The 24,176-nt window shown below is 41.6% G+C and overlaps 1 protein-coding gene across 6 annotated transcripts in view; it reads left to right on the forward strand.

The window, feature by feature from the left end:
• The window catches only part of FBXO34 (F-box protein 34), an 86,063-nt gene extending 62,160 nt beyond the window's left edge, over positions 1–23,903 (forward strand). For all 6 annotated transcript variants that reach the window (XM_058566979.1, XM_058566974.1, XM_058566975.1 and 3 more), the window contains one exon: positions 20,702–23,903. In XM_058566979.1, coding sequence (XP_058422962.1) covers positions 20,712–22,847 — 2,136 coding nt within the window. In that variant the 5' untranslated portion in view covers positions 20,702–20,711 and the 3' untranslated portion in view covers positions 22,848–23,903. The remainder of the gene's footprint in view (positions 1–20,701) is intronic.
• Positions 23,904–24,176: the final 273 nt, after the last annotated feature.

Below are 24,176 nucleotides of genomic sequence, written 5' to 3' on the forward strand. Positions count from 1 at the left end.
TTGTTTTTTTTTTATAATTTTATTTATTTATTTTTTCCCCCCCAAGCCCCAGTAGATAGTTGTATGTCATAGCTGCACATCCTTCTAGTTGCTGTATGTGGGACGCTGCCTCAGCATGGCCAGAGAAGCGGTGTGTCGGTGCGCGCCCAGGATCTGAACCCCGGGCTGCCAGCAGCGGAGCGCGCGCACTTAACCGCTAAGGCATGGGGCCGGCCCTTATAATGTAGTTAAATATGTATAAACAAAACTAGTAAACCCTGTATGCTTCTAGATCTTATGCAACTAAAGAGAAAATAAATACATAATGTATACAATACTTCAGTATTATTTTGATATTAGTTTGAATAAAGTTTGGAAAACTAAATTGATGCATGCGATATAAATGCTGGCATTCACTTGGCAGATTCTTTTGTTTGTCATGTTTTAAAGATACTGTGATAACTCACCCTCTACTTTTCTCCATCTGAATCACTGCTGAAACTTTTGTTCACACCTTGTTTGGCTTTCAGTTTGCCTTCATTAAATCAGGGTTTCAAGCACACTGGAGCATATCTGTGTGTGTTACTTAATCATTTTCCAAGTGAATTCGGGAACTGAGGAACATCCTATTTGATTATCCTTGGGTGTTTAATATTTTTCTCACCTGTACATTCCACTCATAGTAGAAAAAAAAATCACAGTAAATGTTACTCTCCCTGCGGGCATGGTTATGTGCAGCACTGAATGGACTGACTTCAACGGTCTCCTTGTGTGTGAGCCTGGGTCTCGCGCTGTCGCCTCTCCGTGAGGGCCCAGGTGCTGCAGCTTAGCTTCTGGCTTGTCTCGGTAGTGTTAGTTCTCTGCGAATCACTGGAGAAGGCTTTTGGATATAAAGCTCTTTCTCAGGTTGTCTTTTACTTGGCTTTCTAAAACTGGGAGGGAAGCATTGTTTAATACAAGAGAGGCTAAGTGTCAGTTCCTGAACTAAGACAATGTAGAATGTTTGCATGGAGACAACATGGTATGTACCTCTTTATATGTTTTATAACTTAAAATGTGGTGTGTTTTGAATTTTTAATGTATTAGAAAATGTTGACCTTTGAAGTAATGGCTAGATCACTACTGTGATCTTGAGCATGCTTCACTTTCTGAGCTTTTATCTCCTTTTTGGCACAGTGGTTGCAGATTGTGAGGTACAGAAACGTTGAGGGATATGAGGTTGGTGGTGACCTGAGGACCACAGTGGGATAGGATAGGCATGCAGAGATGGCGAGAAAAGAAGGAGCAGCTGGTACAAAGGCCCCATGATGCACGTGAGCTGAGGAACAGGAAGAGGGCCCAATGAAATGTTTGTGAAAGTGCTTTGTAGATACAAAACACTCCTTGCAGCTCAGGTGCTGTTATGTTTAGGGAAGATGTTTGTTTTCTTTTTCCAGTGGGCTGTGGTTTGTTAGCTACAGGGCCACCTTGCCTAGGGAGTAGGATCCTGCTTTGAGGATGGAAAGGAAGAGTTGAACCCAGAAGTCACAAATTCCAGTAGTTTGTGAATTATGATTAGTTACTTTATTTGTACTGATAGTGTTTTTCTATAAGATGGGCAGTAGGAAAGAGAGGAATAGGCTTATTACTAGAAATTTGGGGTGAGGGAGCTTTGTCCCATTTCTACCTCTAATCAAGTTTGGCTTTGCTGTTTGGTATGTATAGTTTCGCCCTCTATTAACCCAGCACTAAAATCTGATCTTGGGTATGAGGTTCTCCTTCATGGTTTGGTTTGTTAATAATTGAAGTACCTAGGAGTTCTGGGTATGAACTCTGCATACTTTATAATTAATTTAGAACCCAGGGAAGTTAGTTTTCTATTGAAGTAATTAATAAAGCATTGTGGCTTTAAAAAATATATATATAAAACTGTTTTACAGAAATAACCAAAACATGGTTATAGGACATAGTTTATGTTTTTATGGCCCTTAAAGATAGAAATATTTTTAAACTCCTTGGTGTCCTCTTCCTTTCTAGTTTCGGTGTGTAGGAGTCTGTTTATCAGAAATTTTGTTAGTGCTGATGTTGGTTTGGCTTTTTTTTAATCTATGTAAACATGACCCTAGACAGCTGTGTTTAATATAGTTAAGAATCATGGGGAGACCTGACGGTGTTTCTTTTTGGGACTTAGTGTCTGTGTGCTTTAGTATTTAAAGGATGTGGTTTGGAGCTTTGAAAATGAGAGGGAGTTTGCCTAACTCATAGCCGAAAGCCTGCATAGTAACCTGGAGGTTACTAGCAACAGGAAAGTTGTTTTTACTGTTAAACTGACAGTATTTTAAACACTGACAGTATTAAGTTAAATAATTTTATTGTGAAAGTGTTTGTTTGCACATGGTTGGTGAGTAGCATTTTCTTTAAAATCTGATATTGCGTAGGAATGTTTTAGGTAACTAGAGTGCTGGAAAAAAGCTGCTACTCCAGCCAAACTCCTTTTTGCTTTGCAGAATAGGAACCGAGATTACAAGTGCCCATGGCCTGGAGAGCGTCCCCCTTGCTGCCACCTCGTCCACCTCCCATCTGGGAGAGAGCAGGGCACTAGATCAGGAAACGATGGGTGGAGAGGTGCTTGCTTGCATTGACTTCCTGTTGCTGCCCAGGTGTTGATTAGTCAGACACTCGTAATATTCCCTTTAAGAGATTCTTGCTGATTGGCTGGTTTCTTTTAAGTCCTTAGGTTTGACATTGATTCACTCTAATGAACGCTTGCCAAGTATGAGGCACTTTGCTGCATGCTGTGTGAGAGATACAGCAAGGAGTCAGATTACTCCACTTTTCAGGAGTGTACAGTATAGGAGAGGAGATGAAGACATGCTAGACCGTGGGGTCTCAAGGAGGCGCAGTTCTGGGAATTCAAAGGAGGCATGTAGTAGCAATTCCATAATCTTGATGGGTTGGGGTGGGGCAGCGGATGAGATCTGGGCAGGGAGGGGCCCAATTGGGTAAATGGTTTCAGTAGTTCCGGTGGGTAAAGAATGACAAAGATGTAAAAAGGTAGAGAAGAAAGGTCAAATAGCCACTACAAAGGTGAAGGGAAAAATAGAAGGAGGGACTAAGGCAGGAGCTATTAGTCACTAGCCCAAAGTTCTGTGCAAAATTGTTTCTCTGGGGGCCAGCCTGGTGGCATAGTGGTTGAGTTCTCGCATTCCGCTTTGGAGGCCTGGGGTTTGCAGGATCTGATCTTGGGCCAGGACCTACCCACCAATCATCAGGCCATGCTGAGGTGGCATCCCACGTAGAAGAACTAGAAGGACCTACAACTAGGATATACAACTGTGTATTGGGGCTTTTGGGAGAAAAAAGCAAAAGAGGAAGATTGGCAACAGATGTTAGCTCAGGGCCAATCTTCCTCAAAAAAACCAAAAAATTATGTGTGTACTCTGGTGTTTTCCTGAGGCAGAGAACCCTCAGACCTTTTCTAAGATTCTGAAAAGGGCCCAGAACCCAAAAAGGATCGAGAACCACTGTGCTAAGTTATCATCCTTTGATGACTGTGAGGATGTTGAGGCTTTGTAGAGAAATAAGGAAGTCATGTGGAGGAACGGACTTTTCCTTGTGGGCGGTAGGGTGGGATTTAGGGAACTGAGCTTCTTAAGAAACGGTCCCTGGAGGGGGGCGATTGCCTTGTCACATTGGGTTTCCCACCCAGCCAGTTAGGTGGATTTGCTAGTAGACTGCACGACAGTTAAGCGCAGGTGTTTTTTACTCAAAGGAGTTTCTTAGCATTATTTCCCGCTTTATTTGGAGGCTGGATTGATGAAGATGTGGGAGACTAGGATGCTATTCTGGAATAGTTCCTGGCATTCCTGGCATTGACTTGTTATGGAGCTCCTCTTCTGCGTAGTGTTCTGTGCTTGGTCCTGAGGGGGATCTATACAATATCAGACGGGGACCCTGCCCTTGAGGAACTGATGGTGTGGAATGCTTTCCTTTTGGCTTTTTGTTCAGCTTGGATCTGTGTACGTTCAATTATCTTTGGGTCTTTGATCATTTCCTGGGTGAAGAGAAACATTTCTATTAAAATGAACTTCAAGTGACTTTGGTCTGTGACTTATTTTTCCCTTTAAAGAATGGAGAACCCCTCTGATTTGAGGGTTTAGAAAATACAATTATAAATATACTATAGTTGTAATAAGGAACCTCTGTACAGCTGATTTGGCCACTTCTGGACAAATCATTTGACTCTTCTGACTTAATTGTTATATAAATATGTGTGTGTATAGACACTAAAGCACATTTTAAAAATTGACCCATCACTTAGTATTCTAAGATGAACTGCTGCTTGTATAATCAATCATTTAAAATATTAATTACATTTTAAATGGTCAGTTTTCAGATTTGTGAAATGGGCATCATCATCATAATAATAATTGTATATATCTCAGAGTTGTCCCAAAAATGAAATTAATACATATACATACATAATCAAGCTCTTTAGAATAGTGTACAGCTTAAGTGCTCAATAAATATCAATGGCTACATTATTAATAATATTAATATTTTAATATTAATACTGTCATTTCCCCCTTCCTCCTGAGTGAATGTGGGGGGTGACTATTGTTATAAAAGGATTTACAGTGAGATATCTTTAGCAAAATTTCCTATACATTTATTTAAACGTTTAATTTATCTTTCCTTAAAGCTGTAAAAGTCAAGTGCACTTATACAAGGCAGATTCACGTATGAATTAGACTGCTCATTTAGGTTACAGAAGGAGGGACTGAAAGCCCATCTGTTTAATTAAGAAATGGATTGATTGGTCCTGACTACTGTTATCTTTCAGTTCTTTTTTATTTGACTGCCTGTGTGTTTGTCTCCCTTTCTTTTCATTTTATCTTTTTTGTTGCTTTCTGATGTATTTCCTGTTCAGTTTTCAGTAATGGGTGTGGAGTAGGGCAAGAACTTATGTTGGTTGGTGGCCGGTGTCTGAACCAGGAAGAAGTGATACATCAATCATTGTGGGACTGGGTGGAGAGGGAATTACAGCGAGCTCTGCAGAGCTGCCTTACCCAGGGAACCGCTGAATCCCACGGTTTCCTCACTCCAAATCAGCATGGTAGGCAGCTCCACACTGTGCACATAATGAACATTTCTAGGCTTATTCATCCGTTGTTTTCCAAATGCTTCCATTTATTTCTCCTTTTTAAAGACCAGTAATTATGGGAAAATTTAACTTTATACAAAAATATAGAAACAGTAGTGATAAACCCCCACTTAGCCATTACCCATCTTCAACAATTTATCATCTCATGGCCAATCTTGTTTGATCTATGCTCCCAACCATTTCTTCTCTCCCATACTGTTCTGAAGGAAATCTCAGACATCATATCATTTAATCTAAAAGGATTTTAGGATGTATATCTAAGAGATGAGAATTTAAAAATACATATATACATACACATATTAATTTTTACAGAATGTCTATTTGACTCAGGACCCACATATTTGGTTGGTTGGTTTCTTAAGTCTTAATATGTAGGCTCCCCCATCTCTGTCTCTGTCTCTTTATCTCTTTCTGTCTCTCTCTCTCTAACTTGGAATCTGCTTGAAGAAACCAGCCTTATTTTGTTCTGGAGTTTTCCTGAAATCTAGATTCTGCTGTTTTGTAACCCTCAGGTGTTGAACATATTTCTCTGTCTCCTTTGTTTCCTGTAAATTGGTAGCTGGCTGTAAAGGATTGACCAGATTAGAGTCAGTTTTTTTTTTTAAGTGTCTTTTTCCCCCCCATCAGGAGCTTATAATATCTGGTTGTCTTTCAATTTTGTTATGTTAGCAGCTACTAATGATCAGTGCCTAGATCCATTAACTCAGTAAAAGTTGGAAAATGTTGATATCTATCATTCCTTCCATGTATTTTGAATCAAAACCTATCAGAAAATAAAATTTTCTTTAAGGCATTTAATGACTTTAAGTGTATTTTATTTTATTTTTTTTTTTAAGGGTGATTTTCTTTTATTTTATTTATTTTTTTGTGTGTGTGAGGAAGATCAGCCCTGAGCTAACATCCATGCCAATCCTCCTCTTTTTTTTGCTGAGGAAGACTGGCCCTGGGCTAACATCAGTGCCCATCTTCCTCCACTTTACGTGGGACGCCGCCATACCATGGCCTGGCAAGCGGTGCACTGGTGCACTCCCTGGGATCCGAACCCTGGGCCGCCAGCAGGGGAGTGCGCGCACTTAACTGCTACACCATGGGGCCAGCCTCAAGTGTATTTTATTTTGAATTAGTATTCTCTCTCTGACTTTGTAGCAGTGATTAAAATATAGTACATGATTTGGTGTTGAGATGGGCAAAAGACTACATGGCATAGCTGATCACTGCAGAATGACTTCAGACCCACCTAGTTCATCTAGTTAGGAAGTTGTCTTCGAGCGTCTTGCTTACTGGTGGTGATTTCTCAGCTAGAAATAATTGTCAGGGATAAATATGCACTCTAATTAATGTGTACTTCCCTACTTGTGTAATACTATAAATTGCTGTTTTAAAGTCTTGCTTATGTAAGTTTTTTTTAATGAGCTTATGTGCTTAATTTTCTAAAAATCATTTCTAGGCTTGATTTGGAATCTGGAGTGATAAAGTCTAAAATATATCTGCTTAGTACAGTTAGCTCTGGTATTACTTATTGAAGACTTTGGTTTCAAAATCGTGCAGTTTTCAAATAAAATTGTAGCAGGGAGGCTTAGAAGAGAATCTGATTTTGTTCAATTTTCTAGTTTACAGTCAGTCCCATTTCATAGCTGTTGCATTTTACATTTGAGTATTATCCAAAGGGGTCTGGGGCCCACTTGGTGTCTTTGAGGACCTTCCAAATAGTCCTCTATTAATAGTTATAATATGACAATATTCTTGTTTGTTTCTGGAAAGAATTAATTTGTTTAGGAAAAAACCAGTCAGCTCATTGGTATTTCATGTAAAGCAAGCAGCTGAAGCTGGTGGATGAGAAAGTAGTCTAAGGCCTGGTGGTTTGAGCAGCTCAGTGAAGCTCCTCCAAGTATCTAGTGGGTCAGTAGGGGAGACTGTCTTCAGTAAATCTAAAAGCAGTCAGATAATTAACTTCTGTCCCCTCCTACATTCTCACTCCCTTTCTTCTTGACTCTCTTCAGATCTGGGTCAAGCCCAGTGCTCTGGAGCCGAGTCGACTCTCTTACTACTCAAAGCTAATAAGTACCGTTGTATTTATTCTTCAGTTACATCTTCAGTGGAATAAACCTGATTTTCACTTTTCTTAGGAGGAGTTTGTGTGTCCACTTTCCAGATGAACCTGGGCTTTTTTTTTTTTTTTAATAATTTTATTTATTTATTTTTCCCCCCAAAGCCCCAGTAGATAGTTGTATGTCATAGCTGCACATCCTTCTAGTTGCTGTATGTGGGACGCGGCCTCAGCGTGGCTGGAGAAGCAGTGTATCGGTGCGCGCCTAGGATCCGAACCCGGGCCGCCAGCAGCGGAGCACGCGTGCTTAACCACGAAGCCGTGGGGCCGGCCTGAACCTGGGCTTTTGATTGTGTAAATGGACATAGAAGGGAAATGAAAGTAATAGATCAGGAAGTAAAATTTAAGTTTTTTAGCAGTTTGTCAGATCCTTCTTCAGCAAGTTTTTTTTTTTATGTAACTCTTTAGAAGATAATGGTATAATAAATCTCTTTAATGAATAACAGTTTTTTCTGGGGCTTCATCTTGCTGCTAATACCTTATTAGATCCAACAGAGCTGCAGTGATCCAGTGGAGGTGCTTATACAGAGAGATGGATGTTACATCGCACCCTGTTTTCCAAGTTCTGGTGTCTCGTCTAGAATATATCATTCATTCCAATTCAACAAACATTTTTGTGTGAGGCTGCAGGGCATCAGTGGAAAACCAGGCAGACAAGGGTCCCTGTTCTTGGGAACTTACATCTTAGTGTAGTTGTCCACAGAGTTCCCCCAGTGGAATAGTGGAATCCCACGTAAGTTTCTCTTTTACCCAACTGTCGGAACATATCCAGAGCTGCTTTTTGAGGAGTCAGGGAGTACCTTTGCATAGAGAGAGTAGAATACAAGCCAGGTTTTAAAATTTCACAACGTGGGCCAGCCCTGTGGCTTAGCGGTTAAGTGCGCGCTCTCTGATGCTGGCGGCCCGGGTTCGGATCCCGGGCGCGCACCGACGCACCGCTTCTCCGGCCATGCTGAGGCGGTGCCCCACATACAGCAACTAGAAGGCTGTGCAACTATGACATACAACTATCTACTGGGGCTTTGGGGAGAAAATAAATAAATAAATCTTTAAATTAAAAAAAAAAATTTCACAATGTAACATTATCTTTGTTGGCTATGAGTTTGGTAAGTAGAAAATAATGGACCTTCTTTCAGTTAACAAGAAATCTGCTAGTGATTTCTACCCATGGTTAGTCTCTTTTTTTATTCTAAGATTTTGTGCTGAATTGCAATAGGTTTTCGTAGTTTAGATTTTCTGAAATAATATTTCTTCCCTCTTCTATCCTCTCCCCACCTTTAGTGTTGGCTAGTAGGATTAAAATTTATTCTGATATTATTTGGTTAATAATTTAGCTACTTCCCAAAAGGACTGGAGGTAACCATGTTACCACTAACTACTAGTTACATAATCCTGTATTTTTATACAGGATACATAATCCTGTATTTTTCAAGATAATCTCAGTTTCAAGTATTTTGTTCCATTTTTGGACAGACTTGTTCTTGATTTAGATAATAAGGGGCCCTTCAGGCCAGTGCTCTGGAACCTGAGACACGGCTGCTGATGAGCTTCAGGGAGGTGGCATGTGAATCTCCCGAGACGATGCGAGCATGCCACACTTTGTAGACACCTGGCTTTCCTGAGGAGGGGCTATTTGCTTTCACCAGAACTTCAAAGGGCTTAGTGACTGCAGAAGAGGTTAATAACCACTGTATTCTGTATCAATGAGATGTTAATTAATAAGAATGGTAACATTTTTTTCCCTTCCAGACATATTTTGTAGAAAGTTAAAAGATTGTCCAGCTGTTTATTATTGGAGCAGTGAGCTCCTGAATCATTTGATGTGTTCTCTTGAGCCAACTTGGATTATGTAGAGATCAAATTAAAATAGCTTTCTTATTTTTCTTTTATGTGATCTTAAAACATCAGACTTTAACCTGTGAGTTCTTACATTTACACCCTTGTTGTGGGCTGAATTGTGTGCCCTCCCCTCCTTCATGCATTGAAGCCCTAAGCCCCAGTACCTCGGAAAGGGACTGAATTTGGAGAGACGACCTTCAAAGAGGTGATTAAGTTAAAGTGAGGCGGATAGAGTGGGCCCAAATGTAATCTAGCTGGCGTCCTTAGAAGAAGAGGAAATTTGAATATGAAAGAGAGACACCAGGGACATGTGTGCGCAGTGGAAAGACCATGTGAGGACACAGAAGGTGGTCAACTGCAAGCCAGGGAGAAAGGCCTCAGAAAAAACCAAACCGGCTGACACCTTGATCTTGGACTACCAGCCTCTGGAACTGTGAGAACTAACTTTTCTGTTGTTCAAGTCACCTCATCTGTGGCATTTTGTCTGGCAGCCTAACAAACTAATACACTCATGATGAAGTAGTGTGAGTGACAGTTACAGGTACAGCAAAGTAACTGTTTCTCTTGGCCCAGTGCATTTGTGGGGAAATGATGAAGTGTTGTATATAGCTTCACACAGTCTAGTACCAGAAAGAGATGGGAGGACCTAGGAAATCTAGATATAACAGATTTTAATACTAATTCCTATTCTTATTGGTCTTATTCTTTATTGATTTATCATTTTACAGTTTCCAATTTGCCTATAGTTATATATATATATATATTTTTGTGTGTGTGAGGAAGATCAGCCCTGAGCTAACATCCATGCTAATCCTCCTCTTTTTGCTGAGGAAGACTGGCTCTGAGCTAACATCTATTGCCAATCTTCCTCCTTTTTTTCCCCAAAGCCCCAGTAGATAGTTGTATGTCATAGTTGCACATCCTTCTAGTTGCTGTATGTGGGACGCGGCCTCAGCATGGCCGGAGAAGCGGTATGTCGGTGCGCCCCCAGCATCCGAACTCGGGCCGCCAGTAGCGCAGCGCGCACACTTAACCGCTAAGCCACAGGGCCGGCCCTATAGTTATATTTTAGTGTCATTCTCTTCTATTCTCTAGCATTTCTCATCTTATAGAACTAATTTTTGTAAATAAGTATTATAAATCATGCATGTGTTTGGTACAGTCATTCCAGCTCAGCCTTATTCTCTGATAATGTCATCTGTCCTCAGGCATCTGTTGCAGACTGTCATACTTACACTCAATTTTTGAAGTTTTTCTTTGCCAAAAATAAAATTTGAATGTTTCTAATGATTGCTAACTTGATTCAATTCATTGGAAACTTTTAGATTTGGAAATGAATGAAGGCTAAGGGATCGATGTATGTTTCTCAGGTTTGCCACCAGGGCAGGAATTCCATCACTTTTGTTCTTGCTGAAGCCCCAGGGCCTACCACAGCACCTGACACTTAAAGGGAAGTTAATTATTTGGTAAACGAATAGATCAATTTTAAGTAAGGTATCAAACTCAAGGCATCCAAAATTGAACCCATCGGCGGAATTCTGCTTCCTTTCACAGTTTGACTTCTTGGTCTTCATTTATGACACTGCGAATAAGCTTGCTAAGGAGTACCCCATCGTATGTTCCCTGTTGTGTAGTGTGGTAGGCAGGAGTGTGGCCTTTGGCTCCTGACGGCAGGCACATCCAGGCTCTTTGATGTGCTTGCTGCATGATCTTGGCAACTTCCTTAACCATCCTCTGCTTTGGTTTCTTCGTCTACAGTTGGAGATAATAAGAGTATGTACTTCTTAGCTTTTGGGGGGACTGTGAGCTTAGAACAGTGCCTGCCTGGCACACAGTAAATATTTTAGAGCTGACAGAGCTATTATTATTCTAGAATAAAACCAGATTATTCTCATTTATTTGTGTCTTCTACTCACACTCTGACTCAAGAATTCCACTTCTGGGAGTCTTCTCAGGACATACCCTTAAATGCATAAGAGATTGTATCCATCAAGATGTTACGTTATAATGTCCAGAGTTGGAGGGAATGGTTTAATTAATTCTGGGACTTACACATTTAGAGTTGATGGGTTTGAAGGCCATGTAATAAAAAGTACAACATTGTATGTACAATATGATTACAACCATATTAGGCAAATGCATACTCACATCCAGGAATTTCCAGAGCATAGGACTTAACAAGGGCTCTTTTAACCCCTTGACTCCTTTTTGGATTCTGGAGCTAGTTCTAAAGGCCCAAAGTTTATCCTGACATTGAGAGTTCTGTACACCTTGTTATAAACCATGACCTTTCCTATTTGGCTTTAAGAATTCCAGGTTTAGTCAAATTCTGCAGAATGGGATGGCTGTGGGGTTACACAGATGAAGATAGACCCTCTGTGTACTCAAGGAATAGTTTTCTATGAGAGGTCTTATACAAGTACATAAATCCCAGTATGTGATTTTTGTCCAGTAACATGACAGTTTGGGCTCCTCAGTGCCTAAAGACTGGTTTTCTGTAGTGTAGGTTTCTCACATTACCCTGTGGAAATACTCATTTTTAACACCAGTATTTAAACTGGCTTTGGTAAGCTCTAAAAACGGGCCCCAAAGCAAGCAACTTTTTCAGTTTTCTATTGACCTATGATAAACCTCATTCCTTTACAAGTGGTAATTCTTGATAAAGTGTACCTTGACCAGCAGTACACAGACTGCTACTTCAGTCTTGGTTCAGCAGACCCTAGAGGAATGTGGTAGGAGGAGGAGTGATTACTAAACAGCTGGGCAGTCAAGACTGTGATTTGGGCTTTATTTCTTTGGTAAACACCATGGGTCCTATTTCTGAAGTAATTCCCCTGCCCCTTCCACTCCTACCAGGATTGCTGACAAGTGTCCTAATTTGTCAGCGCTTTGGTCTGCTTTGATACTGCAAGCAAACTGTTTTGCTTGGTGCCTTAATATTTGTTACCCTGAATTTTTACTTTTTCACCTTCTTTTTTGTCCTTTTGATAAGCCATTTTAAAATTCAGTTACCTATAATGGTGTTAATGGGCCAGCTTATGCTCAGCTGGCTGTGTTAGGTACTTGGCTTAAGATGCACGCCAAACCCAGGGGTGAGTGTACATTGGCAGATAAGCACGGTGTGGTGTGACATTTACACTCTAGAATTAGTAGCTGTTCTCTTATTTTTCATATCAAATGTTATTTGGCACCTCATGGATTTTTGAACTGTGTTCATGGCTAGCCTTAGAATCTTTAACATTTATTCCATAGAAGAGATGATATCCTTATTTCTAAGTTACATTTTGGTCAAATAGGGCAAATGTTAAAGCTCTGATCAGTTCTTTGAAAGGACTACATGTGTGAGTGATTTCAAAAATTGCTATTGCCTTAAAAATATATAAATTTATATAAAAATATATATGGAAGAATGATTCGTTTCAAAGTAAAAAAGAAAAGCATCAGCTCACTCAAGGAAGTAACAGTTTGCTATGTGAAAGAGTAGAGGTTTTCTTTTCCTTTGTTTTCTGTAAGAAGTATTAGAATAGGAAAAATAAGCAAGAGGGTTTTCACAGAAATGCTGAATATCTGAATCTGTGGAGGCAAAATTTTCTTGGTAACACTCAATGTAGTTTTCAAAATACATTAATGATTTTTGGGAGACTAAACTTTTTATTAGCTTTCATCTGGATTTTGATGTTCATTCTGGCAGGGGCTGCCAAATAGTAGCTGTCTCATCAGCTCTAGTAGCGGTAGATATGCCAGCGTTTTGTGAGTGTTTGGCATTATGGCACAGGAGCAACAGGAAATAACTTTGTGAGCTACTGTTTACTGGGTTAACTTAGGTGAACATGGTAAATTTAACAAAACATAATATATCAATTTGTCTCTATCCCCAACTGTTATTTAATAATTCATAACTGCCAGAACAAGTGTTCTGCCTCCAGGCCCTCCCCTTTCCTCCCTACCGCAAGAGAAGTGGGGAGGGGGACCCGTGTCAACTTGCATGATATCACTCATTCAGTACTTTGCAATACTGTTAGACTGTGTTAGGTGTCACTTCTGTTGTGATCATAACAGAAGAGCAAAGTAGTGGCTACTTGCCTAACTTGTAATATTCCTTTTCAGTATGCTTTAGATACTTTGTTGTCCTATTAAGCTTATCATAAACATTTATTTTCTGGAATTTAGCTTTTTTGGTCTTTAATTATGATAGAGAATCTATATTATAGATAACTGTGAAGCAGGTATGTGCTGTGTTTAAATGCCACTGTGAATTCTAAGAAGGATGAAAGCTGTGAGCAGTGAGTTCTTGAAAGCCACGCGTGTGTGTTTCCAGAGGCTGTTCGCAGTTGCTACTCACAGACAGTAAAGGAGTTTCCATTACATTGTGTACTACTAACCATCCAACCTTCCTGAGGCTGAGTTCAAAGTTCTCATGAAATGGCTTTAGAGAATATTCCTTAAAAAGTGGTGAACATGATGTAGTCTAGACAGAAATCGAAATATAACGATGTGCACCTAAAATTTATATAATGTTATAAATCAATGTTACCTTAAAAAAAAAAAATGGGAGTGAACTCCCTCCCCAGACAAGTCAGCCCCCCATATTTTGGAGCTCAGTTTGAGAAATACTGTCCTTTCTGACTGAGTCTGTTCTGTTTTTTGTTAAGGTGCTCTGTGGGAGCTAGATGCGTTGTCAGTGCTTAGGAGCTCATGGAGTGTTTCCTTATGCCTCTGCCTGTATTCATACCCTCCTGGTCTTGGCACTTTTCCCATTTCAATAGCCATGGAAGCAGTTTCTCCATACTTTTAGATTAGTATTATCACTGAACCAAGTGGGTTCGCCTCTTGGCGAGTTAAATAAGACTCTACAGCAGTGGAAGTTGTCTCACAAAGTAAAGTGTATTTGCAGCAAATAGGAGACAATGAGGAATCATTTCCAAAGTCATGGCAATCCCGAACAAAGCGAAGCAAGGACCTTTATTTTGGATAGGGAATGAATATTCAAAAGGGAGAGGCGGGTATTCTCTTGCACAGGCTCAGTTGGAAAACACGCTTCCACATACACTGCAGGTTATGGTGATAGGGCCTAAGCTCCTTCTGGAGAGATCTTAGCATTAAAAATGAGGCAAAAGTCATGGGTGCAGCTCTTGTGGTGAAGGTTGGTCTGGTTCAGGGTGGTTGGAAGTTGCATCTCCTTAATGTAACATAGGGGAAAAAACAGTTTGGAAAAACAGTTAAATGCCTCCAAACCCACCCTTGAGTTCCTCGGGGCACCTAGTCCGTGACAGTATGGCTTCTTATGTGATATGATATGTCTGCTTTAATTCATCACAGTTCTAGTGTAGAAGGTTGTAGAGGTGTAGTGTAGTGTCACGTAGTGTAGAGGTTTTACGTGACACTTAAAAAAAACTGACCCAATTTGAAAGATAAAAGCTCTTTAAATAGTTCGGACAGCATCTATTCAATTTTATGTCATAATTGAACCTAGAATTTTTATATGCTTTTTTCTTTTTTTTGTAGCAAGGGAGGTATAGATCCAGGAGACTCTTATCTAATTCTTATCTTAATTCTATCACTGTCTACCTGTGGGGCTTCAAAAGTCATTTTAGCTCTGTTACCTCATTTGCAAAAAACAAAGATGTCATTATGTATACATGCAGTACTTTGCTGCAGTTTCTGTAATGGTCCAGTGAAGAAGGTGGTCAAAAGATGTTCTCTGGGGGCCGGCCCCGGGGCTTAGCGGTTGAGTGCACGCGGTCCGCTGCTGGCGGCCCGGGTTCCCATCCCCGGCGCGCACCGATGCACCGCTTGTCCGGCCATGCTGAGGCCGCGTCCCACATACAGCAACTAGAAGGATGTGCAACTATGACATACAACTATCTACTGGGGCTTTGGGAAGAAAAAGGGGAAAAAAGGAGGAGGATTGGCAATGGATGTTAGCTCAGGGATGGTCTTCCTCACACACACACAAAAAAAGATGTTCTCTGGAAGCTTTTACATTTTTAAAGAAACTGAATTTATTTACTTTATACTTTTTTCCCCTCTAAAGGTATCATGGGAGGGGTCTTTCAGGGACTATTCTATTTTTATTCCTCTGACCTTTTGTAAATAAAGAGTAGCTCTTATTATGCTAATAAATGATGCCTCCTTTTTGGAATTAGCATTCCTGTACCTTTAATGAAGCGGAAAGAAACAGGAAGTGTCTTGTCTTCTAACCTGTTTTGAGAGTCAAGGCCATAGACTTAAGAGTGACAAGTTAGAAAACAGGTGTCTGCCTTTGATGTGAGGCTTCCTATTAGCACTAGGAGAAATCTCGTCCTTTCCCCTGTTCTAACCCCATATTGCCATTGGATGGCTGATGGAGCTGGTTCTCCCTCCACACACTAGAGATAGCGTGGCTGTCCAGACCTTGCCGTTTATCCAAGCACTTTTTTTCCTAAGCAAAGTTAAATTCTCTTCCATGGCGTCATTTTGGGATTGTGCACTATGTTTAGGTGGGAGTTTGTCCAGCTTTTTTGAGCTGAAATCAGAAGGTACAGTCTAAAAGGGATATTGGAATTATTCGAAAGCAAGATTTTGGCCTTTATTGGAGGAAAGTTGTTCAAGTTTTTATCGATTCACTGTTATATCTCACCTGATTCCTGGAAAGGATGTAAGGTGACAGGTATGTACAAAGATCTTCTTCCCCGTCAGTCACTTTCTCACCTTTAGTCACTGCTTCACCCTGAACTTCTGGCTCTGCCTTCCTCACCCACTTCGTGCCTCACAGCAGCCTCACCAGGGTCTCCACTGCTAACTGGACACAGTTCTTGATTTGACCTTGCTATAGGGTCTTAAAGCGACTGCTCCTTTTTATGTACATTTTTTATTATAACAGCAATATATGTAATATATGTTCATCATGAAAATTTTGGAAAAAGACACCTGTAATCTCTATCCGGAAAACACTTTCCTCGTTGAATTTCTATGACAACTGTGTTGTTCCTTTCCTCCTATTTGTCTTGGTCAGACCTATGTCACGTAGCCTCCTAGATATCTCTGTCTTGCACACATTTCTTAAAACTGAACTTACCTCTTCGTCCCCTGCTCCAATTCTGCTCAGCCGCCTCTGTCACCCTCTCACTGAAAGGTACCTCTCTTCATCCAGTTACTGAAGCCGGAAGATGAGGACCCACCTGTGACCCCTCTTCCTCAGCCTCCATTGATAATTAGTAGTTAAAATCCTGCCAGCTCTTCTTTACTAATCCATTTACTTGTCACCTCTTCACTCATAGCGCCTGAGCTTGGACTCTGATTATTTCTCACCTACCTCAGTTCCCAAAGGCCTCATCTACTTTTGAACCTCTTAGGACTTTATCTTCCTTCAGGGCTTAGCTTAGAAAATCAGGGCTTCTCTGACCTGTTTCTACACCCTCAAGACTGAGCTTGGTGCTGGTGGTCCCCTCTCCTCCCTTCACACACTCTTTCCTTCTCTGCCCCCCGGCCATCCCCAGCACCTGTACTATCCTTAGAACACATATCACGTTCTATTGTAATTGCCAATTCACTTTTCTGTCTTATTCCTAATTGTACCAGTAATATCCAGCCCAGAGTGTTCAGTAGATTTCTGATAATAAATGGGTGGAAGGAAATGGGTGGCGGTTAGTATGAAAAAAATTTGAAGCTGTTCTGTTAGTCTTATGGTTCCGGCTGCCTTAAAATTTGTATCTTAAGTGATGTGATTGGCGTTCATCTACCTGGTCCTGTGGTAGTGGTTCTGTGAACAAGCTTCCAAAATGTGAAGGGTGGTAGGGCAAACAAAGCAGGAATGAAGCTGATAGGTTGGCTGGGGTGGGCCCCATGGCCTTGCATTGCACTGATAAGAGATTAGGCTTCCCTATAGATAAAAACAGTGTAGCAGAGACAAGATGGCTGCTTAAACCAGGGCAGTTGTGCCAGGGATGAAGAAGAGGGAACATTTTAGTGATTTGGTGATTGGATAGGGTGGGGGTCAGGGAGGAGGAATCTGACTGAGCTTTCTGGCTTGGTTGACTAGGTACTTGATGCTGTCATTAACTAGTCATGTTGATGTTTGAGATTCTTTTTGACATCCAGGTGAGTATGTCTACTAGGCAGGCAGTAGGATATGAAGTTTGGGAGAGCACGCCCCTGGAGAGTCATCAGTCTGTGGTCGTTACAACTACAAGAGATCACTTAGATATATAGCTTAAGAGTAATAATGATCTAGAAGAAGAAAGAACTCTGTGGAACACTGATGCTTAAGGGCTGGGAAGAAGAGAGCTGGGAAAGCAGTGTCAAAGAAACTGAGGAGTTGAAGAGGAACTTTGGCAGTAAAAAGGCCATTGACTTTTTTGTGCTCTAAAGAGAATAACAAGTAAGAAAGTGGGTCTCTCTTGATCCAACTGTTAAAACAGGTGCTTCGGTATTGACTGTCGGCTTGGCTTTAGTCAGGCAGTTCCGCCTTACCCTATTGCTAGCCCAGCAGCCCAGCCCAAATCCAGAACCCACTGACACTTTTGCATCAGATCTAACACATGACCTTGAAAGTTCCTTCCAAATTACACGTAAGGTTAAAAACGTTCTTGTTCCAGTCTCAGAAATTCTGGTTCAGTGGGCCCAGGGATCTTAATTTTTTACCAGGACACTTCTGAGCATCTAAGGAACACTCGTGTAGGTATGTGCTATAACCCTGCATTTTATCCAACTGCAAGAAAGCAGGACTTGATTATGGTGAACTTTTAAAATTACAGTTGTGATGAAGAGCTTGGCAACCATGGGAACCTGGCTGGAGCTTTCTGCAGGGCCTGTGTTTGAGGGGGTGAGGTGGGGGTGGGAAAAGTGCCACCATGTGGTATAATCTTTGAGAAATGTAACATTTCTATTTTATGGATTTTTGTAGCAGATGCCCCTAGTGCCCTGCATCATATCCTCAGGGTCCATCACTCATTTCAGCCAAAACTCAGATTTTTGCAATTTTTCACTCTAAGTTTTGCTAGCACTTTCCTATTTTCTGCCTCGGCTTTCAAGCCCAGCAAAGGAAGGGGAGAGGTTAATATCCGAGGGATCCTTCAACCAGTGGGGGACTCGAGCCCATGCCTAAATGCTCTGCTTCCTTCAGGGGTCCCACAGATAGTCCCCCACACTCCAGCAGTCACCCAGATTGCATCGAATGACCTTGTTGGCTTTTCTCCTTCCCTGTTGTACCTTCTCTCACTTCTCTTCCCTGGGATCATCTTCTGTTTTAATCCTGCTCAAACCTTGTCTGTTAGTAGTGTCAGTTGAGCCGACTTTACAGGTTAATAAATGCAAACAAAAGCCTTCTGTAGTTACATTAGTTTCTTCCTAATGTCCAGTCTGTCAATAATAGCACCTAAAATAATGTGTGTGGGAGGAAGGCAAAGAGAACATATTGTGCAATGCAGAATGGCACACGTTTCTGAAATTTAAGTTTATTCACAGACACTCTACAATGAGATCATTGTGTGAGAATTTATTGGATTTTTCAACAACCTCCATTTTTTCCATTTCACTTAGGGGTTGAAGGGATATGAAAAACCAGAAAATCGTTGACAGAGAGACGGCACTAGATGTGCCTCTTTCATTCATTTCTCTATTGTATTCTTGTATCTTCCTCTTGTTCTTGAAGAATTCTGGGTGGCTCTTTTTGTAAGGCTAAAATACAGAATATAATGTTAGAAAGCTATTGAAAATGCCACAATACAGAAAAGGGGAAGATCTCTACAGATTTAAGATATAAATTGCTAAAGATCAGAAACAAATCAATCTGATCTATTTCAGGGATATCTTTTATTTATTTATTTATTTTTTGTGAGGAAGATCAGCCCTGAGTTAACATCCATGCCAGTCTTCCTCTTTTTTTTTTTTTTTTTTTTGCTGAGGAAGACTGGCCCTGAGCTAACATGCATGCCCATCTTCCTCCACTTTATGTGGGACGCTGCCTCAGCATGGCCGGAGAAGCAGTGCGTCGGTGTGTGCTCAGGATCCGAACCCCGGGCCGCCGGCAGCGGAGCACGCGAACTTAACTGCTGCACCACAGGGCCGGCCCCAGGGATATCTTTTAAAAGATACTTTGTGTGCCTTGAGCCAGCCATGATGGCCTAGCAGTTAAAGTTCAGGGTGCTCCACTTTGGCAGCCCACATTCTGCTACTGGGCGTGGAACCCCACTGTTGGTGGCCGTGCTGTGCTTACAACTATGTACTGGGGCTGTGGGGGGTGGGGGGAGGGAAAAAAGAGGAAGATTGGCAACAGATATTAGCTTGGGGTAAATCTTCCGCTGCAAAAAAAAAGATACTTTGTGTACCTTAACTGCAAGATTTCTCTTTGCCTAGCTAGAAGATATTCATATCCATATTTCTTCTGGCTGAGACTGGACTGTAGGAATTAAGGGATTAAAAACTGAAATGAAAGGTGAACTTGTTCTAGATGATCACTTTCATTCTTGACGATTAAAACTGATGTTGAAAGCAGTTGCCATAGAGGCTGCCATATTGCAGGCCCTCAGTAAGTGTTACCCATGTGTCTTTAACGGGTGTCCCGGGAGCGATGAGTAGGTCAGCTCTGGGTGCTTAGACCTGTGGGCTCGCACTTCACTCCCATCAGCCTGTGACTGCAGATGTGTATTTTGGTTTCTAGGTTTATTTTGTAGGAGACCAGTCATCCCTACAAAACACTTTTTCCTCAATCCAGAGTGTTCTGTGTAGCAGTGGGCTATTTTGATGTATAAATCGACGAGATCATTAGATAATCTAGTATTCCAACTCCTCAGTTAACACTTCAACTCAGGCCCCGAGAGGACGTGACTTGTCCAAGGTAGAATCACTCTGTGTAGTTAATCAGTGATGTGGCAAGGACTAGAACACAGATCTCTACATAATCGTCTTTCTGTCAGTTTCTAAAATGTCTCCCATCTCCATCCCTGGCCAGGGAACAAAGCAAGGCACTATTTCACTGAACTAGTTCAAAATGGTTTTTACAATTAATAAAGATTATAGGTTCTGTATTTGACTTAAGATATTTGCAGAAAATTTGACAGTTAAGAGCTTATACAAATAGATTGTTTAGAAAATCAAGACTAATCGATAGGCAAAGTACATATGCAAACAAGTGAGAAATTATAAACCTCTAAATAGTCAACAGCATGGGGGGCTTAGAAAGCATCATGACAAGTTTCATAGACTGTTGTGCCATCGATAAAATGCTAGTCGTGATGACTTAGAAAGAAATAATGTTAATCTACTAGGGATTCTGGGTGGGTTCCTTTTATACTTTCTTCTGTAATGTGCCTTGTACTTACTGGGATGTTTTCAGTAAGTTCAAATTTCTTTACATTTAAAGGACTAATTTTATATATAGAATGTTAACTAATGTCAGTTTCTGAAATTCACTTAGTCTGAAATTCACCAGTTTATTTTCTGGCCTATTCAACTACCCAATGAAAGTAGTTATTTTGCTTTTGTTATTCTTGATCTGTACATTAAAACCAGCTGAAATGAGAGTTGGTGCAGATTTAGTGAACTGATAGAAAATGTTTCTGTTACTTGCTAGAACCATCTGAGTGTAAGTTTAAAAAAAGCTTTTCTAAAAACAAAATCAGTATCTTAATTGAATGTGTATTTCTTTCCTGTAGAGCCTCTGTTATGCACCTAAAGCCATATTGGAAACTCCAGAAGAAAGCAGGACCTCTGGAAATCAGCAAGGAAACTCTGAGAACTCCTCTGAGCCCCCAGGAGGCTATAACTGATGAAACATGCAAAGCTGGCTGCATGAAACCTAGTGTCTTTCCTTCAACCTCTCTTGGGAAAGCATCATCTCGAAAGCCTTCTGGGATCCTTGCTCCAAATGCTCCGTGCAGTATGAGTGGGAAGAGTCCTATAGAGAGCAGCTTGAATGTTAAAACCAAGAACAATGCACCATCTGCAACGATCCACCAGGCCGAAGAGGGGGAAGGGCCACTTGATATCGGGGCTGTTGTGAAACCGGGAAATACCAAGGAGAAAATTGCATTCTTTGCAGCCCACCAGTGTAGCAATAGGATAGGATCTATGAAAATAAAGAGCTCCTGGGATATTGATGGGAGAGCTACTAAAAGAAGGAAGAAATCAGGGGATCTTAAAAAAGCCAAGATACACTTGGAAAGGATGAGGGAAGTCAGCAGCAGGTGCTGCCAGCCTGAGCCTTTTGCATGCGGCATCGAGCACTGTTCTGTGCATTATGTGAGTGACAGTGTGGACGGCTTCTCTGCTGGGAGGCCTCTGTCGGTCATACAGATGGTTGCCTTCCTCGAGCAAAGAGCCAGTGCTCTGCTAGCCAGTTGTTCGAAAACCTGCACTAGCTCGTCTGCTGTGGGGAGGTTTTCTGGGCAATCCAGAGGTGTGCCCCCAGCCACGGAGCCCTTCTCTGCCCCAGGAGAATGTGGGGAACCCAGGGAAAGGGGAAATCCTGAGGTTGGTGAACCACAGAGTGAGCCAGTTCGTGTCCTCGACATGGTAGCCAGGCTGGAGTCTGAGTGCCTGAAGCGGCAGAGCCAGCGTGAGCCTGGAACCCTCTCCAGGAATAACAGCTTCCGGCGCAACGTGGGCCGTGTGTTGCTTGCAAATGGCACTCAGGCTAATGAAAGCAAAACACACAAAGGTGCTGTGGAGGCAGCTGGCACTCAGGTGAATCTTGTGGTGTCTGTGTCTGTCGATTGTGGCGCCGCAGGAGCTGACCATGGTTCTCCTAAGGGGGACCGGGCCTGGGCCAGGGCTCCTCGGGGCTGTCCCTCACTGCCAGCAGGGGTGCCTTTCCACACGGGCAGTGCAGATTTAGAGCCAGATCAGCAAACTGCCATGAAAAACAGCAATAGATTTGATGTGGAAATGACAGAGGAGCTTGCTCGGTCACCTTTCCCTCACACCTGTCCTCAAGCCATTGAATTGCCCGCAGATGCCATTGATTGTATGAGTAGAGAGCTTGTGCCGCCTTCTAGCCAGAGTCCTGACCAGAGAAGAAAAGAATCTTTGTGCATTAGTATCACTGTGTCCAAGGTAGAGAAAGACCAGCCTTCTCCTTTAAAGTCCTGTGAAGACCCAATTCCAGGGATGTTGTTCTTCTTGCCACCCGGGCAGCACCAATTGGACTGTTCACAGCTGAATGAAGGCACAAGTGAGTCCCCCGAGGCCAGCCAGCTTGAAGATGCTGCTGAGGGTGGCAGTGCATCTGAGGAGAAGAGGGTTTCAGCTGAGTCATTTCTCCCGCTAGCCTCTCCAGTGCAAAGTACATTAACAGTGCTCGAGGCATCCAGTTGGAAGAAGCAGGTATCTCATGACTTTCTAGAGACCAGGTTTAAAATCCAGCAGCTTCTGGAGCCTCAGCAGTACATGGCCTTTCTGCCCCACCACATTATGGTGAAAATCTTCAGGTTACTTCCCACCAAGAGTTTAGTGGCTCTTAAATGTACCTGCTGCTATTTCAAGTTTATCATTGAATACTACAACATCAGGCCAGCAGATTCTCGCTGGGTTCGAGATCCACGCTACAGAGAAGATCCTTGCAAGCAGTGCAAGAAAAAATATGTGAAAGGGGATGTGTCCCTGTGCCGGTGGCACCCCAAGCCCTATTGCCAGGCATTGCCCTATGGGCCAGGGTACTGGATGTGCTGCCACCGCTCTCAGAAGGGCTTCCCTGGCTGTAAGCTGGGGCTTCACGACAATCACTGGGTCCCTGCTTGCCACAGCTTCAATCGGGCAATCCACAAGAAAGCCAAAGGGACTGAAACCGAAGAGGAGTACTAAAGTCTCTGTGAGAGGCACCAAAAGGACTGAGTTTTAAAACTGCAAACCACCACCCGGAGATCCCATTCAAGTGAATGTTGCCTCTCTAGGAGAATCTGCACCTACTCCCTCAGGACTGCCATTGCTGAGGCATTTTTTTAAACTCTTAATTTACAAGCTGTACAAGAAAATTGGTCTCGTTATCTATAGTGGCGCCTCACATTTGATCCAGGGTGGAATCCCACAGTTTGAGTCACTGGGCTGTGAATAACTAAGTCTGTTTTCCCAAATCAAATCCATCCTCAAAGGACAAAGACTTGCCCCCATAAGGACATCCACAAGAGTTCATAAAAGACTATGCAGGCAGTCCCCCAAAAGGGGTTCCAAAAATGTTTCAGAGCACTGGCACCACAGTGCCCTGTGAAAAGAAGAGCAGCCCTTTTGGATGAAAAGTCTGCTTACAAAGGAAAAGTCAGGCACCTTACCCTAGACCTCGTATGCTGATCTGTGAGACTGATGTTTGTGGTTGGAGGTGATTTCCTGCCCTGTGGTGTTTACAGTGTATATAATGGTTGTGTTTTCATAGGGCGATGAAAGTGCACAGTGAACCCGAGCGCCTTTACCTGAGATGAGTGCTTTTGGCCCCTCTGTAAATGACACTATTAAAATCCAGTTGTATATAGTGGACGGCTGACTAAACAAAATCACCACAACGCAGCTAGGATAGTGTTGCGGCTATAGTTGTGTGTTTTTTTTATTGTCTCAAATTTGTACATCCTGTATAAAATATGAATGTTTTCCAAATAAACTATGAATGTTTCCTGTATAATATATGAATGTTTCTGAGAAGAAACTCTAAATATAGTTAAGAAGTTAATGTGTTGAAAAGATACCAAATAATGTTTTAACTGGACAACCTTAGAATTAGCATAGAGAACAATCCTTTGTTATATTTTAGTGATCCCCCAAGAATGAGAGAATATTATATAGTCAGATTATAACATTCTTCTCTATTTTATTCTTTGTCTGGTTACAAATTTTTTTAAACCTCAATAAAAACATGCATATTAAATGGGACCTGAGTTTTGCAAATTTTTTTTCCTCCTTTTTTGAGGTAATATTGAAGAAGGATGTTGTGAACTGAGTCAAAGAATTAAAAATTTTTTGAATTGTTAGGGGGTGAGGGAGAAAGTTTTTTTTGCTACCAAAATGAGACCATCTTCATTTAACATTGTGAGCTTACATTTTTGCAACCCTTTAACACTTATTTTGAACTTCTTGTCTGCCTGACACCCACTGTATTTCCTGTTGGATGAGGTGTATTATCTAAGATATTCTTACAACTTGTCC

The sequence above is a fragment of the Diceros bicornis genome, chromosome 24 (genome assembly GCF_020826845.1).
Source record: "Diceros bicornis minor isolate mBicDic1 chromosome 24, mDicBic1.mat.cur, whole genome shotgun sequence".
Taxonomy (NCBI): Eukaryota; Metazoa; Chordata; class Mammalia; order Perissodactyla; family Rhinocerotidae; genus Diceros; species Diceros bicornis.